This window comes from Halichoeres trimaculatus, unplaced genomic scaffold (genome assembly GCF_033239565.1).
Source record: "Halichoeres trimaculatus isolate MK-OKI-2021-1 unplaced genomic scaffold, fHalTri1.1 fHalTri1_scaffold_19, whole genome shotgun sequence".
NCBI classification, from domain to species: Eukaryota; Metazoa; Chordata; class Actinopteri; order Labriformes; family Labridae; genus Halichoeres; species Halichoeres trimaculatus.
This window is the reverse complement of record NW_027437197.1, coordinates 25,048,347-25,065,218: the sequence shown is the minus strand read 5'-3', so window position 1 is coordinate 25,065,218 and position 16,872 is coordinate 25,048,347. Positions and strand designations below refer to the sequence as shown.

General features: G+C 39.0%; 1 protein-coding gene across 2 annotated transcripts in view; it reads right to left on the bottom strand.

The window, feature by feature from the left end:
* Positions 1-16,872, bottom strand: part of epha3 (eph receptor A3) — a 163,951-nt gene that overhangs the window by 29,235 nt on the left and 117,844 nt on the right. For both annotated transcript variants that reach the window (XM_074694185.1, XM_074694184.1), the window contains exons 10-12: positions 14,709-14,834; positions 7,747-7,932; positions 1,920-1,981 (exon numbers count right to left, since the gene is read on the bottom strand). In XM_074694185.1, the coding sequence (XP_074550286.1) occupies positions 1,920-1,981; positions 7,747-7,932; positions 14,709-14,834 (374 nt within the window). The remainder of the gene's footprint in view (positions 1-1,919; positions 1,982-7,746; positions 7,933-14,708; positions 14,835-16,872) is intronic.

Below are 16,872 nucleotides of genomic sequence, written 5' to 3'. Positions count from 1 at the left end.
GAATCAGGTCTCAGTACCAGTGCGTTTATGCCAGTGTTGTGGCTTGGCTGTTGTGTTTCAGCTAATTTCAGTGAGACAGGTCAATTCCTCTTTAAGAGACAGAGGCATGGTAGGAATCAAATTCACTCCTGGCCAGACAGCTGGGGATTCAGTTCGTAAAACGTGTCATTTGATAAGTCTGGAGTGCTGACTTCAGCTATAACAGCCAGACCCCATCATTTTTTCAGGTACTCACACAGGTACCTACAAAAACGTTGAACTTTTTCTGAAAAATATGTGCAAACTTAATGAACTTTTACTACTTCAGCTACTCCTACTGCTTCACAGGGGGAGGCAAACAGCAAAGAGACTAGCGAAGGAGACAAGGATCTGAGTGAAGGAGACATTAAGTCCAAACTAAAGAAAACAGACACAAGAGCAACCGCAAAGTGCTACATCACACAGGCTTTGGTAGTGTCAAAGATCTGGTTGAGTCAGAAGAAAATCACGGCATACAGGATCTGCCCCCATAGCTATACCTCTTACTGGCCTACAGACGACTGGCCAATCAGAAGGAAGGGGGTTTAACAGAGGGTGAAATATATATATATATATATTTTTTAATTGGGAGTTTTTTTTTTTCGCTGTAACTCACCTAAAACCACTATAGGCGTACAAGGGGGGAGTATAACATCCCCCCCAAAACAACAATTTAATAAAAAAAATAAAATTAAAAAAAAAAAAAAAAAAAAAAAAAAACACGATACCCCATCTTTAAAATCTAGACACATCAGCCTGGTTTTGTATTGTCTGACGATTTTTTTTTTCTTTTTTCTCGTCAGATATCCAATCCTTTGCTACTCTATGTAAATATTGGTTATGTTCTGAATTGTTGGTTGTAATTTGAAATTGCTCATTATAATGATCTAGCTAAAACTGCTACAGCGATGGCTACAGCTAATGACAGCTACACTGATGTCAGACCAGGGTGACAAATTCACAGCAAACAGATTCACCAAATTGAACTGCATTTCATGAATGATTAGACAGCTAAGCCACATTAGCTACATAAGCTTTGATAAGCTAACGTTACAGTATTCAGAAGCTACATGATATAGCTTTTGAATACCTAGCTTAATTTTCATAGCTTAGCTGTCTCATCACTTATGTAATGCAGTACATGGTAGTGAAGTCTTTTTGCTGTGAATGTGTCACCCGAATCTGACATCATTGGGCTGAGGCTGGAAGTACTGGTAGTCACATACACACCAAGCCAAAAGAAACAGTTTTCACAGCAGAAGTTACCGTATTTACAGCCTGGTTCGAAAAACATCTCCTGTCTGAGTCGCTAATTTTACTATTAGCACAGTTCAGGGGATATTAAGATTGCAAGCTTGCCCAACCAGAGGCACAGCTAAGGTCACATGACCGACAAGCGCCCTATAGCTGTAAGCAAACCCCTTGCCACTACCAATATGGCTGTGATTCCTGATTTGCTTTATTTTCCATTTCAGAAACCGACTGGTGATGTCGGGGAGACCATGTTTTATACAGATGTACTGTTCTATGTGTAGCAGGGATCCCCCCCTGACCCTCAAAACAGAGGGCCAAGGGAAAGGGGGAGACGAAGAGGAAAGGGGAAGAGCCCCTTGTACTTCTATTTAATCATGACTTATTTTTTCAAGGGTGTTGGAACCAAATGTCACTGTCAAGTCAGATGCCATTTTTTAAATACTTGATTAAAATTGACTGGACTGTTGACAGAGTAACCAAATTCATATCTGGAGTATTTGTTTTGAAAGGTGAGTTCTTCTAATATAATCTAATCTTATCTAATCTTTATATGACAATCAATTATGACTTATCCACATTCATTGATGCGTGTATTTGTGCTCTAAACTGGACTCTGAGTGTGTGTGTTTGTCTGTGGTATTACTCACCCTCAGGAAACTGTCCAAAGACCCGTTCTCCATGTATTCAGTGACGATCATAACGGGTTTACCTGTAACAGAGAGGATTCATCAGTCTGTGGGGTTGGATCAGGGCAACTAGGCCCAAAACAACAACCATGACCAAAATAACCCAACACCATGGTGATTTCCACTTTATTCACAGACACTGGAAAAAGTCATAGGGAGTCAACATTAGCTGTTACTTGACTTAAAGCAGACGTACATGAGTCCTGATAGGGACCAGGTTGGACTCTTTTTACTATCCTTCTCTCTCTCTCACACACACACACAGATACACACACCTACTCAGGAGAATGAAATGATCTGAGCCATAGTTTTAGGGCTCCAGCAGGTCAGCTGTCAAACTGTGACATCTTTATTTCTGTGGAAGACCTGGCTGTAAATCTTTGCTGCCTGCTATCATCTGCACTTGATCAGACTTTGGCCAACACAGGTTTATTACAGAGGGAAAAAAAGCTTTAAAAAAGCTTTAAATCAGCATTTGTTGAGCGGACCGTGCTGGTGTCAGGGCCTGTTTGTGTCCCAGATGGTTCAGTTCTCTGAGCTTCACTCTCGACTCAACACCATCCGTACACTTCTCCTTTACTTTATCCTGATTAATGTGCTCCTTTCTCCTCCTGAGCTCCTCTCTGCCCACCAAACCTCCCATCCCTCTCTCTTCTCTCCTCTTTTGCATGTTTCAATGCGATCCCTCCTCACATCTGGCCCGGCTGACTTTTTCATCGAATGACGGAGGCTGAGCGGTGATGGAATCAGTCACAAAAGGAAACAAATCCATTATTCTCATTGGAAAAACAAACTTTCCATATCTATAATGATGGAAGTTGGCCGCCTTCAAATGTTTAATTAAATCAGAGCAGAATGAGGAAAAAAAGCAAATCTGGTGTGAGTTACAAATAAGAAATATCCCTCTGAGTCAATCTGAGTGGAAAAAGTTGTTTTTGGCACAACAAACTTATTCAAGTAAATGAGCCAAGACCAAAGGTGTGCTTGATTTAAACTAGGCTGGAGATAAAAACAAAAAAATAACAAAGTCTTCCAGTTTTTGATTATCATGAACAACATTTCCCAATTTAAACAAACACTTCTCTTTCTCTCTCCTGATTAGAGCAGCTTTTAGTTTTTCACTCTGACGTTTGTTTTCCTGCTTTCCAAAGGGCATGGATTGTTTCAATACAATTGCAACACACTCTCCTACAGTGAAATTACAGTAAATAGATAAAATAAGGTTAAACAACCTCCCCACCTCCCAGTCCCTAAAGCTGGTGATGGATTGCATCGTTTACTAGGAACACGGGAACACACACACACACACACCAAGCCCTCCCTCCTGTCCTCCGCCCTCTTCCCGTCCCCCTCTCTCTGTTCTCAACACAGGCAGCAAAGATAAAGGCCCCAAAGTCCCTTTATTCTAGTGTGACTATGTGTGTGCATGTGTGTCTGCATGTGGGCAGAGAGAAGTACATGCATGTGTGTGTGCAGTGTGTGTGTGTGTGTGTGTGCCAGCAAACACGCAGCCTGTGGATCAGCCAAAAGCAGCAGCAAGGTAAATGGGGTGTGAAAGTCTCAGGATTATTAAGAATTAACAGGAGCAGCTTAATAAATCACCCTGCAGCCCTGTGTGTGTGTGTGTGTGTGTGTGTGTGTGTGTGTGTATTGGTGTGTGTGTGTTCTGTGCATGTGTCTAAGTGCATTCGTGAGTGTGTAGGTGTGCATCTGTGTGTGTCGGAGCATATCAAATGGACCTCCCGAAACTATGCCCTGCACTCTTGTTGCAATAGCTCACGCACATGTGTTCAGGGTATCCCTTCAAATGTCATGTGTGCTTACACACGCACACACACACACAAGGCGGGACACACACAAGCTGAATATAAGGCCTTCCTTTTAAATCTCCAAGCAGCAAATGAAACCAGGAAGCCACACGTTTCACTGACAAAGAAGGAGTGCTGCAGTTTAAAATGGAGGATATACAAACTGTGTCACTGAACACAACACGATGGCTCTGAGACAGAAAATGTGAAGTAAAGGCTGAAATCTGTGGGTTAACTGGTTTTGATTTTAAAGATTTGAGTCATTTTGCTTAGTGGGGTAATTTATTTATTAACAAAAAATGGTCATATAGGTGTCTGTTTGAAGTTAGCATGTTCTGCCCTCTTTGCATATATGTAAACTGTATTCATTTTTTTGCAACTTGGTTTAAAGAGAATGGCCAAAGAAAACAGCAAAATCAATAAAAACTCAAAACTAAGCAAATGTTTTTGACTCATTTCTGGTGAAAAAGTACTCAACTCTGTATGTCACTTTCACCGAAGAAGAACAGAAAGTGTTGTATTTTAAGATATTGGAAGCCAAAAGTAGCCAGTAATTAGTAGGAAAAAAAATCTGCCAATGGAATAAGATGTACTTGTCCTAAGTTGGGATGGGTACCGAATTAGGAACTTTTACAGGTATACTGACCAGATTTCATTTGAAGTACCAAGTACTGATTCATGTAAAATCAAACGGTATGATATTCCAGGATGTACACACATTCTTATGACTTGGACATGAACACAGCTTTGCAAGTTTATATACTGAGGAAGTGCACAGATCTTCACAATCTACTCCTCGGGCAGGTGTGTCGGATGAAGACAAAAGAGTCCAAATTTAACAGATCAAAATTAAAACTTCCGCACACTGGCCAACTTCCAGAGAGAAAAAACTTTGATAATGCAACGTTTCAGTCATAGACCTTTGTCAAGCGAATGTTTGTGCCAATGATGGCTTTGTTTGCCGGCTCACACATTTGCTTGACAAAGGCCTATGACTGAAACATTGCATTATTAAAGTTTTTTTCTCTCTGGAAGTTTGTCATTGTGCAGGATTTTCCGTTTTTTCTGTTAAGTTTACATATTGAGAAATAAATATGGTTTAATGACAAATTTTGAGATTTAATTAGTTAACAAATTGATATTTGTTACCACATACACACAAACAAAGTTACCAAAAAAAAAGTGCTGTTGAGTACTGATACCGACTGCCAGGTACCAGGTGCTGGTACCGTATTGTTTCAAATGTAAACGGTACCTATCCCTAGTCCCAAGTCAAGACACTTAAATATATATTTTTTGAAATTCCATTGGCAGATTTTTCTCACTTGTTACAAGCTATTCAGGCTTTGCTTTTTGACTTGTAGTGTCTTGAAATAAGACATTTTTCTTGCTGAGTGCATTTAAATTGTCCCTGTGAAGACTTTCTAAGTGATCTTTAAAAAGTCTCCCTTCCAGATTGGGGTTGCCAACTTTGAGGCAGAGGACTACGGGAGAGGGGGGCTGCCTACCTGTCAACTGAGCGGTCGTAGTGCCTGCAGTGTACAGCTGGCCATGCAGGCAGGCAGCCAGACACACAATGCATGGCACACAGAGAAAAATATATCTGCATCCTGCCTTTACCTATGTGGCCTGGACAAACAACGTCCCATACGGGACACACCTCTTTTGGCTCAAATACGGGACGTCTCAGCTAATAACGGGACGGTTGGCGACCCTACTCCAGATACATGCCTAATCGTAATCCACACTCTGAAATGAGATTATCACCACCAATATAGGTTGTTCCTAAATGCTATTTCTCCCTTCCCCTGTCTTGGTTGTCTAGGAAAATATTGTTTTACAGTACGTAGAAGTCCTGATGTTAACACCATGTCAGCTTACAAAGTTTATCAATGAGAAGAAAGATCTGTGTTTTTCTCTGCTGAAAATGTTTTCTTGGATTTATTCCCTAATAATGGCTGACACTGGAGCTGAACTGTTAAAAATAAAAAGGACAAACAAGCAGCAGAAAGCTAAAGGCTAAAACACGTAGCACGGTAAGCTTTTTTGTGAGAATGTGCAACCAACATGCAGCATTTAGACTGCAATAGTGTTTTTAAAAATAGGGCATGATTAACCTACACTACAAAGTAAGTTTACAAAGTTGACTTGTCACGTTTCAAATAATAGCGCTAAGTAATCCATTCATTGCCTTGTCACTTTGCATCTGGTAAAAACTTGTGTTGAACAAGGAAAAGCAGTTTTAATCAAATTTGATCTGCATTAATTTGCTTCAAAACAAACACACACCTTGTTAAGCACAAACAGTCACGTCTATATGATAGTGGGTCCTACTGCTCATGGGAAATGGAGTCTTTATCCTGGAAAAACCACGAGCTTTTCTGGATACTCCTCATCGCCCAACTAACTAAACTTTTTTAAAATAAGACATACACTCACTTAGTTTGGCCTTTGCAGTGAAATCTCTTTTTTTAAGTCATTTGATTACAGCATTAAAACATCAAAATCCCCACAATGCATCATTTCAGCAGCATTATTCCTGCAAGTGATGACTCAAAACAGTCAATTAAAATGAATGATCTGGAAAAATAATTGCTGTTTTTATTCTCTGGTGACTTAATGAATTAATTATCATCATATGACTCCAATCCGCTGTCGTGTCTGTCTGCACATTCCATTTCCATTCCTAATTTAGCGATTCTGTTTTAGATTAGGGGAAGTCATGCAACTAAGTCGCTAAATTTAGTTGCCTGAAATTTAAGAGGCAGGGAGCAATTAAGGCATGCAAACTAAACAGAAAAAGTAGAGATGAAGAAAAGAAAAACAAATGAGAGAAAGTAAAAGGAAGCATGAGCAGAGGACAGTGAAGTACGGGGAGGTTTCAGTGCACTTAGTTCTCCTCTTTAGGATAAACGCGCTGGCAGAACTACTTAACAAGCCCAGTGCCGCAGGGAGAGATAGCAGCTAGGCCTGTTTCTCAGTGACAAAGTTCAGACTCATTATTTCCCTTTTTGCAGTCATTCTGTTTTAAAGAGGCCTTCTGTGTGCTAATGATAGGCTTATAAAGAGGCCCAGAGGGGAGCAAGTCAGTGATATGGATTTATGGATTTATGCCCACTTTGGACACAGGCTTTGATCAGAGCACATTGATCTGCAGAGATTTACACCGCGGCAACTCAATAAAACTCCTGCACTCCTTCACAGAAGTGTCGGCCACTTTAGAGCCATTTGTCAAAGACAATTTGAAATCTGAAATCGGTGAAAAGACTCCGGTGAGGGTCTGTGATGGAATGTGAATGCAAAACTATTTCTGAGGTTCATTGCACCATTCAAGTTAACTCTTTTTAAATGTCTCATGACTTTCTGTGCTATTCTCCTTATTTGTCCTTAATCTTCATCATGGTAAAATTGCCTACTGTTGCACAAAATGTGTATTCTTATTTCTGATGCTTATATAAAAACTGCAAAAAAGAAATCTAATCAGGTGTTTTTGTCTTATTTTCAGTATCATTTTAGACTTAATATGAGCCACATTCACCAGACCAGTCCAAAAACATATCTTGTTTCAAGTTATTAAAGAAAAAAAATTAGATCTTAATCGATTGTAACAAGTAAAAAAAAAAATTGCCTGTGGTGTAAAAGAAAAACTTTCTTGTTTTGAGACGTTAAATTCTAATTTCAAGAAACTCAACAAGCACATTTTTCTTAAACCCGCTGCCAGATATTTTTTACAGGTAACAAGCAATTAAGATCTCATTTTTGGCTCCTGTTTTTTGAAATAAGACATTTTTCTGGACTGATCAGCTGAATTTGGCTCATATTGAACAGTAATTCCTGAAAATAAGACAAAAATGCTTAGATTTCAGTCTTTTCAGTGAAGAAAGTTGTTTAATACTCATCTGACCCCCAAAATGAAATGAATCAAAATGTGTGGAATCTCTTCCCTAAGCTCTGAATTGAGAAGTCCTGAATGCACTTACTGCGTGTCACCACTCCCTCCAGTCTGATGATGTTGGGGTGGTCAAACTGTCCCATGATTGATGCCTCAGCGAGAAAGTCCCGCCTCTGTTTGTCTGTGTATCCTCCTTTCAGGGTCTTGATGGCCACACAGATCTCCTTCTTGCTGGGCAGCTTCAGGCGCCCACTGCACACCTCACCAAATTCACCTACAGATAAAAACATGAAAGAAAGTTAACCATTGCAGTAATGCTATGAGTTTACAGTTTTTTGTGTGGATAGAGCAGCATTTTTTGTCTACTGGACATAGACAAAGCAGTGTATGTTTAGAGGAAAGTTGTTGGTTTTTTATGTTTTTTATTATTTAGAAAGAAGTGTTTCCATCCTCTAGTCAGTTTGAAGCAATTGATTAACATTTGCTTTAAAGTTCTATAAAAGTGTTTTTTTTTTTTTTTTTTTGACTGCTGCTTAAAACCTACTGGTGTCCTTAAATGAGCTTATTTTGTCTGATGGATGCTTTGGGATTTTCTCAACATTAGCTAAAGTTAGCCTAGCCTTAGCTCCTAGCTGCGTAATTAATCATGTCTCTTTCTTTGATTGTTGGAAGTTCATTGGCCTGTTTTGCTCTTTTGTTCTTTGGTGTTCATACATCATTATTAGCTATTGTCTAAGGGGCTCTAGTCAAGCTAACATTAGCATCTGGAGCTTAGCTTCATTAGCTTATCTGTATTATCGACCAATGGAACAAGAGAAAAGTTACACTTGAAAAAACACTTGATAATATTTCTGTTTTTGTTTTTTTTTGTGTGTTTTTTGTTTTTGTTTTTTTTTGTTTTTTTTGCAGTGTGTCTCCAAAAGTCATCAATAGCGTACTGTGAAATGTCTCCTACTGTAACACCTGCCATAGCTCCTGTCACTGAATGTTCATTTGTAGTCTGAGTGAGTGGAGGGGGCGTGGCTTAGCCTCAATTGGATGCAATCCAAACAAGCTTAACATAACCAGTAAGTATGAAGTTCCTGTGCACTGAAAAGGAAATAAGTCCTGTTTTTGTGGTGTCAGGATTGACCACTCAATCCTAAAGACAAAGTGTAAGATCAAAAAGTATAACAATAAAAATACCCTATATATACCCTTATTAATCCTGAAATACTTTTATTGAATTTGAAGAGATTACTATTTTGTGTTCAGATGAATAATGACCCCTGAGTAGTAATATGCTTTTAAATGGAGCCACCTGAATTCACAGTCCAGATGGTACCACCTCCCAGAGTAAACTTCCCTGTTGAACTGGACAGTACTGGAGCTCCACGTTCACCATGGGAGAGGGCAATTAGCATTCTTTGCTACTGAGGCTATGATTGTACTTCAGCCTGTGCCTGTGTGTGTTTGCATGACTGTGTGTTTTTCAGTAGTTAGAGTAAGCTCTGTGGGTAGCTCGGCCACTTCAAAGGCAGCCAGCCAATTTTCCAGCTGGTGGCGTGGTTTGGATGGACTGTTGGAGGGAAGCATGTGTGTTTTTGTGTATGCACTCCTGTGTGTGTATGTTTTTCTCCATACTGTAAACTGTACGGTGTAAGGTGACATCAGAGCAGAGACATGTGCAGATCTCTCACAGTCCGGTACAATCATTTCCCATAGCAGCTCTGGATCAGGGAGCATGGGGAGAACAGGGTCTGGAAAAACTTAAGCCGGAATAATTACAACCTGTCTAAATACCGAATGCATGCCTGTTCTTTGGTCTCTGTTCTCCTTTCCCTCGGCAGTGGACGGACGAGCCAGGCCAAGGCACCTTTTTTATGTGGTCACTCTGAGAAAGAAGATCTCGGCTCGACACTGCCTGATTAAGGACGCTCACTCCTCCCGTGCTCTGACTAAGGCTAGGTATCCCACTTTGATGTCTGACTGTGACCTGTGTAAGCAGAGTGGAGCTTGTGTTCTGTCTTTTAACACACAATCACTGACTGGAAGGAGATCAAAGTCTTGTTCAGGTTTGTAATGAAGACAGATGAGGTTTGGGGAAAGGTTGGACAAAGAGGAGGTATGCTGTGTATTGTTCTGGGCGCTTATATGGGTTCATAAAAATCACACGGATGGGTGGTATGCTTTATTCCAGCTGACAGATAAAAATGTTTACATCATGGCTTGATCCCTGAGGTTCAGCTCTGGTGTTCACTTCTCATTAACTTCTATTTTATTTTAGATTTACGTATGGGGGCTGAATTTCTGGTCCTTATCTCTGTTAAAATCAGTTTTGAACGCAATTGTAGCTCAAGTTACCCCACACAGTGTCTCTTGCTTTAAAAAAAGCATCTGAAATGCAACCAAATTTTCTGTCCACCCACCCAAACCATTGCTTGTAAGTCAAATTAGATAATCTCAGGGTTAGTGCCACAATTTAAAGTGATCACAGCATTTAGATGTTTGGCAACTGGAAAAAATTATGTCCCCCAGGTTTTGTATTGCTAACAGGTGAGTCTCATTGCATTCCAGAGGCTCAATAAAGACCCAGTAAACGTGAAAGAAAAAATAGGTTAATTGGCAGGATTAATTTCTTGCTTTTAGGAGAATAAAGTCAAAAGTTTACTGAAATAGAGTAGTAAAATCATGAAAATGAAGTTGTAAATTTAAAAGAATAAAGTCATACATTTAAAAGAATAAAAAAAAACATTAATTGATTCTATAGCTTCAGGCTATCTGGGGGTGCTTGTCCAAAAATAAGGATTAATCTCATACATTTATGAGTTTTTTCTCCTTAATTTTGGTGATTAATCTTGAAAATAAAAAAAATAAAAAAACTTTTCTTTCTTTCTTTTTTTTTTGAACATGGCCCCAATCCCCTGTTGTAACCAACAGAATAAAAATACAGCACCAGAAGGTTAATATTTTACAACAGATGTTAGACAACATTCTTAAAGATCTCTCTTTCTCTGTGGCCATCCATAGCTGCAGACAAAGTGCAGATTTCTGATTGTGGATCTCAGGTGGATAAAATGATCAACAAACATCAGTGAGTATAGTTTAATGGGGCAGCAAAAGCTCAGTCCATAGAGACTTGCAACCGAACGGTTGCAGGTTCAAGTCCTGGCATGGACCAAGACTGGGAATTGGGTTGATGATTTCATCCTGAGCACTGTTATTTGTTCCAGAACTTCTTGTCCTTGAGCACTAACTGCGGAACCGTTTACGTCCCTTTAGTGAAAAGTGTCTGCTAAATGGAATTGTAAATTGCAAAAATATTTGGGCAACATGTCTGGACTACATGATTGGGTGATGGGCTAGATTATTTCACCATCTACCCCTGGCTTTGAGACCGTTTCTGTTTTTCAGTAAAAACCTCTTTGGTTTTCTCAGATGATCCCCTCATTTTGGAAATGTGGTTGGATTGTTTTTAAGCACATGTTGTAGGATGCTAGGTTTTTGTTTGTTTGTTTGTTTATTTGTTTTTTGTTGTTGTTGTTGTTGTTGTTGTTTTTCTGTTTTCTATTTTGGATCAACCAATACCAACTGTTGAAATAATTAGTTATTCCTCACAAAAGGGTCATCACACATCCTCACTGAGTTGCACTGAATGTTTCTACATTACTTTTTTTTCTTTTTTTGTAAGGTTAGGGACTATATATCCGGTACATGCATATTAGCTATTAGCTTTACATGTTGCACAGCTGAATATTTTCCTTTTTTTTTTTTTTTTTTTTTTTTTTTAACAAAACCATTATTTCAGCCTCTGTGTGAGATAATTTTAGTTACTGCCTCTTTAAGGCTCCCTGCACTGAAAACCCCCTTTCCTCTGATTGGCCGGCCCTCTGAAAGCCTTGTACAGTTATCGTCTGACACAGCTTGACGTTTTGAACAGTTTACAGACAGATACAGAGATTCCTCCTTCACATTCATACAGTTTAAAAATCTGCACAAGTCCAGTATTATCATCCAGCTCTCTTAGTTTATATGGATGTTTACAGTTTGGGAAAGCAGAATACCTCCTCTTTAAACCAGGACTCCTTTCTGAGGCTTGTTATGTTTATTTAGGAGCTCAATCTGTCAAACCTGCAGGGAGCTGTAGTTAGTGCTGTCAGGTAGCTCTATGTTGCAGTAAAACAAGTAAACATGAAATCAATAAAGCCAATAATTGTTCAGAATGTTTGGTGTAGTGTTTATATCCTTAGCATGATTTTAAAGTGGCTTCCCAGTTTGGATAAAAATAGATGTTTTGCACCGTCAGATGTTGAGCTTTATGTCAGCTTGGAGGAGCACTAAAATAAATATACTTTGCCTCAGCCAGGCACTGTTGGCATTAAAAATGTATATCATGCTGCAGTGTAGTCTTCCTCAGTGTGAATTCAGCTGTGTGCGAGGGCATCGGGGTCAACTGGTATTTGTTCTGTGATACACATTCTGGTATCACTTATAGAGCCTATCATTAACGCTGGGCTTCTTTTTCTAATTTTAACAACTGCCTCCTTTAGTCCAGCTGCAGCTCCACTGAGATGACTATTATGTCTCTACAATGAAGTCTGAAGAATGTGTTGCAGAGTGTATTCTGGTGGAGAGTCAGGTATTACACTCCTAGGCCGTCCTGACAGTTTTACAGCGTGCAGGACTGGTGGGACTCTGGAGAGTGGCCTGCTGTTATGTGCTGTGTTCTTTACTCTCCATCTATTCTGCCTGCACTCAACATGAATCACACTGCATTACCCTCTCCCGTCTGCACTCCTGCTCAAGTGATCAGGAGGAACATGTGGAGAGGAGTGGAAGCTTGTTTTACTGAGGCCATCATTAGAGTTCAGAATTAGAGCATCAGCCTGTTACCTGTGGGAAACACTGAGCAGAAAGGAAAGAAGAGGAGTGAAACAGTGAGAGTGGGAGGTGAGCAGAATAGTGTCTAACTTCGTCAGCTCCCCCTCCATTCAAAGAGGAGGGTGGGAAAGAAGGGACTTCAAGCTGTGGCTTTAAATGCTTCTTCTTTCCAGCTGTGCAGAATATGGCACAGAGTTAAACCAGCCTGCTGCTATGAAAATGTAGATATATTGGAGCTCTACATGCAGCTCATTTTTCTCTATTGTGCACTTGGTGTGTATCTGTCATTTAACCAGAGCATGAAAGAGTAAGAACTTTGTACACTGGGTAAGAAATGGAGAGAGGCTGTGAGGGAAAGAAGACACCGTTTATTTTTCTTAATTGATTTGTAGTCTTATTTTATTTATCTTATTTTTTTTAACTGGAGTTACTCTTAAGTGTCTGTTATTTGCACAAATAGGTAGTAATCCTATCTTAATCCCCAATAGATTGAAAATCATAACCCTTAAAAGAACGGCTTGACTATTTTAGAGACATCGCTTTTATTGAAAGATGGTTAGCAGTAGTTCATAAAGCACTGGCATCCACAGGTTTAGGTTTTCCTTATTTTAGATCTTCCAGATCCGGTTTTTCTTCTTTCTTCTGTGATCAGTTTCTATAAGCAAAATATACACTTACACTTTTTGTGACTGTTTAATTGAATTATTCTATTTTTAATTATTTATTAATTTTATAAGCTGTCAGTGGGTTTTTATTCTGCATGTGCATGGGTGTATGTATACATTTGTGCGTGTGTGTTTGTGTACATGCATATCTTCATTTCGTTCTGCAATTTTGTCTCAGTTTCAAGTTTGAAGTTTGTTTTTCCTCATTAAGGGAATTGCAATCCGTGAATAGTTTGTATGTTGGATAATGCCGTTGTAGGTTTCTGTCATTAAAGCTCATGTGTACTTAGACCTTCATCAGGCAAACAGTTTGATCAAAGGACAGAACATGTTTAATAGGAAGAGGTGGTCCAAGGGACAAAACCTCGTAAGAAATATTCATTCTCTCTGCAAGTTGGACAGGTGCGGGTGTTAACCTTTGAATTGTCTGAATTGTTTACCTGACCCTCAGACGCACCTGTCCTGAAAAATGGGGGTGCCAAGAAGCGGTTCCAACTTAAAAAGATTATCGAAAAACAAAAAAAACAAAAACAAAACAGCAACAAAAAAAACCCTCAATTGTGCTTGCATATCACCTACTGTGTTAAATACCTGATTCTCATTGGCTACAACAACATTACAACAATAGTTATTTCCAAATGGTTGCACCAATGTCAGATCACACACACATTACACCAAATCGGTCTATGGGTGGAGTCAGTTAAAAATGAATGACTTCAGCTCCTCATACTGAAAATGGCGCAAAGGGTCTCCTTTCAGATAGTTTATGGTTAATAACACAGGGACGATCAAAATGCTAAGCGGAAAACTCGGAAAAATACTCATGGTCTGTCTGTCCTAACTGCATGAATAAATCATCTTTAATTCAGTCAACCTGTCAATAACTTTGTTTAGGTATCTAGGTAATATTGTGAGCAGTTGGTTCATATAACCTTCTTTCATCATGTCGATTAATGGCCGCCTTTTAATGCCCTCTGGGCAGCGCCATCTCACCCCTCAGAGGAAACAAATATATGTGCCAGCTCTGTTATGACTTCTGCCATCAGGCAGCTAAATGCTGAGGCCAGTTCTAAACAGTTTGTTGTTGCTTTTCTCCTACAACTTCATGTCCTCCTCTCTACTGACCTGCTGTCACAAACATGTTCAGTGTTGAATGTTGTGACTTATTATGTTTGTTGGTTGTTTTTGTTTCACAGTAGGTTGTTACCTGCATAGCCCTTATGGGGTCAGTAAAACTGCCTTCTAAACACATTTTCATGACACTTACATAATTTTTTTACTTTGGCTCTTTAGGCTAAGAATTTTTCTTCAATTTCAATCAAGTACTCTTGTATTTATAGCACACAAAATAATTTACATTTACATAATGTTAAGCTTCATGATTTGAGACTATCACTATAAGAGATCCATTTTAATCCATAAAACAAACACTTGGAAAAAAAACTTTAAGGAAAAAGGACCAGACTGATTGGTAAAAAAAAAAAACATCTGCTCAGGTCTGTACAGTGTGTGTGCCTGTTCTCACCTGCTCCCACCACTTTATCAATAGCGATGCAGGAGGCGTCCAGCTCCTTTGCAAACTCATGCACAGCCTGGCTGGGGTCTTCGTAGGTGTGAGGGTCCACGTAGGTTCTGATCCCTGGCAAACGCACTGCAGAAGCAAAGAGCAAGTTGTTTAGGTTCAAGTCTCATCAATGACCTGATGTTTGCATGAACATTTGTATGGCTCTGAGAGAACTTGCAATTATTGGTGCTTGAGTTGAGTTATAAATATAAAGGGCTGGGTTTAAGAACCTCCCAACTAAATTCAATTTTGATTCTTAATATTCTGATTCAATATTGATTTGATTTGTTATTTAAATGCTTCAGTGCTGATTTATTAAGAGGTACAAATACCCAAATAATTACAGTTTCTGTGACAGTTTTTAGATATTTATTTTCATGCCCATGTAAACATGTGGTGTGTCATCTCATGTTTTTTTTTAGCTATAAAACAGCCTAAAGGTCAGACTTAAATGTTGAAGGAGCTGCTGCTGCTTGATTTGGTTGTCATTTTGTTCTTGTTTGGTCTGGTGCGGTCTTCTTTCATATAAGTGAATAACAAACACAGCACCCCCCACTGGCCAGGAGGTGAATCCATTCAGAGGATTGACATTGAAATTGATATTGAACTGGACGAGGACATATTACAATGTGTTGATGAATCAATATTTTTATACACCCCTAAGTATATTAGCTGTTTGCTTTTAGTTGGACTAGATAATATAAGATATAATCTAATTTAATTTACAATTTTACTCATTTAGCGAGAATTCACCCATTGCACCTGATGCAAATACACAGTTTGACAAAAAGGAATCTACTTAACAATTTGGATATGCTCTCAGTTAAATTCTTAATAATGTGGCAAACAGAGGCTTGACCAAATCATAGGTCTGTTCTATTTCAGTTATTGAAAGGTAAGAATGTTTATTTCTCTATTTGTTTTGCTCCACTTGATGTCAATCGTTCGCAAAGAGCCTGTTTTAAGCCTGTTTTGTTTTACATATATACCTGTGAGTGTCAGCTCAGGGTGGACTTAAAAGATGAAGAGAATAAATTATCCCTCCCTTAAGTAATAAAGTTGTTTTATTTATTAGTCCCCGTGGAGAAATTAACGCTGCGCCTCTGAACCAACCCAACAGTTCATGAACGTTGACAGCCCCACTTCAGTGTTTTGGGAGTTCGGGGGCCCGATGCTTAGGTCAAGGTTACAGGCAGGAGAATTCCCAATATATAACGTGACGTATATAAATAGAAGGAGAACATAAGGAGAATAAGATACAGCGAGGGAGGTAAAGAAAAGGAGTTGATTACAAACCTGTTGTCATACATTTGGTGATATTTTTCATTTTCACCCACGGGTTCGATTTCAATGTGAAAATTGTGAGCATTAGATGAAAAAGTGGGACTGTGTCATTGGTGTTTGTCAGTACACTGGAAAAAACAAAATCTTATTAAGTGTTTCTTGTAATATTTAAGTACAACAAGTGAAAATAATCTGCCAATGGAACGAGAGAAAAGTCACTTGTATTAAGACATTATTCGAATTCAGTAAGTTTTTTGGCGAATTTTTCTTTTTCCATCGGCAGATTCTTTTTACTTGTTACAATCTATTCAGACCTCATTTTTATCTTCAAATAACTTAAAATCAGATATTTTTCATATTGAGTCCAAAAGGACATTTTCTGCCGAAAATAAGACAAAAACACTTGATAAGATTTCAGTTTTTTTCCAATGTACATCAAGAGATGGACTTTCTTCTTCAGTGAAAGCTATAATTAAAGGATGTTTAAACTTTAAGTCTCATATTTGCTGCAGCCTATTGGTCGGATAATCTGATCCTCATCCCTCCAAATGAAACCTGAAGGATTGGTTTGCAAATGGACCGAGAAACCTCCACTCAACACAGTCTCAGCCTGATTCCAGTCATCTCAAATGACTGAATGAAGCAAAGAGCAGAAGAAACCAGTTCATGCTTGAAAAGAGCTGCTCTAAAACAAAAAAAAAGGTGATGGTATAGATGTGTAGAACAGAGAGCAACAACACGTAAGCTTGTAAAAGTAGCAATCTGTAGCTCTCTCCTCTCAGAGAGTGCTGTGGAGCAGAGGGCAGATCGAACCAGGCCTCAGGAAATAGTTCAGTACTTA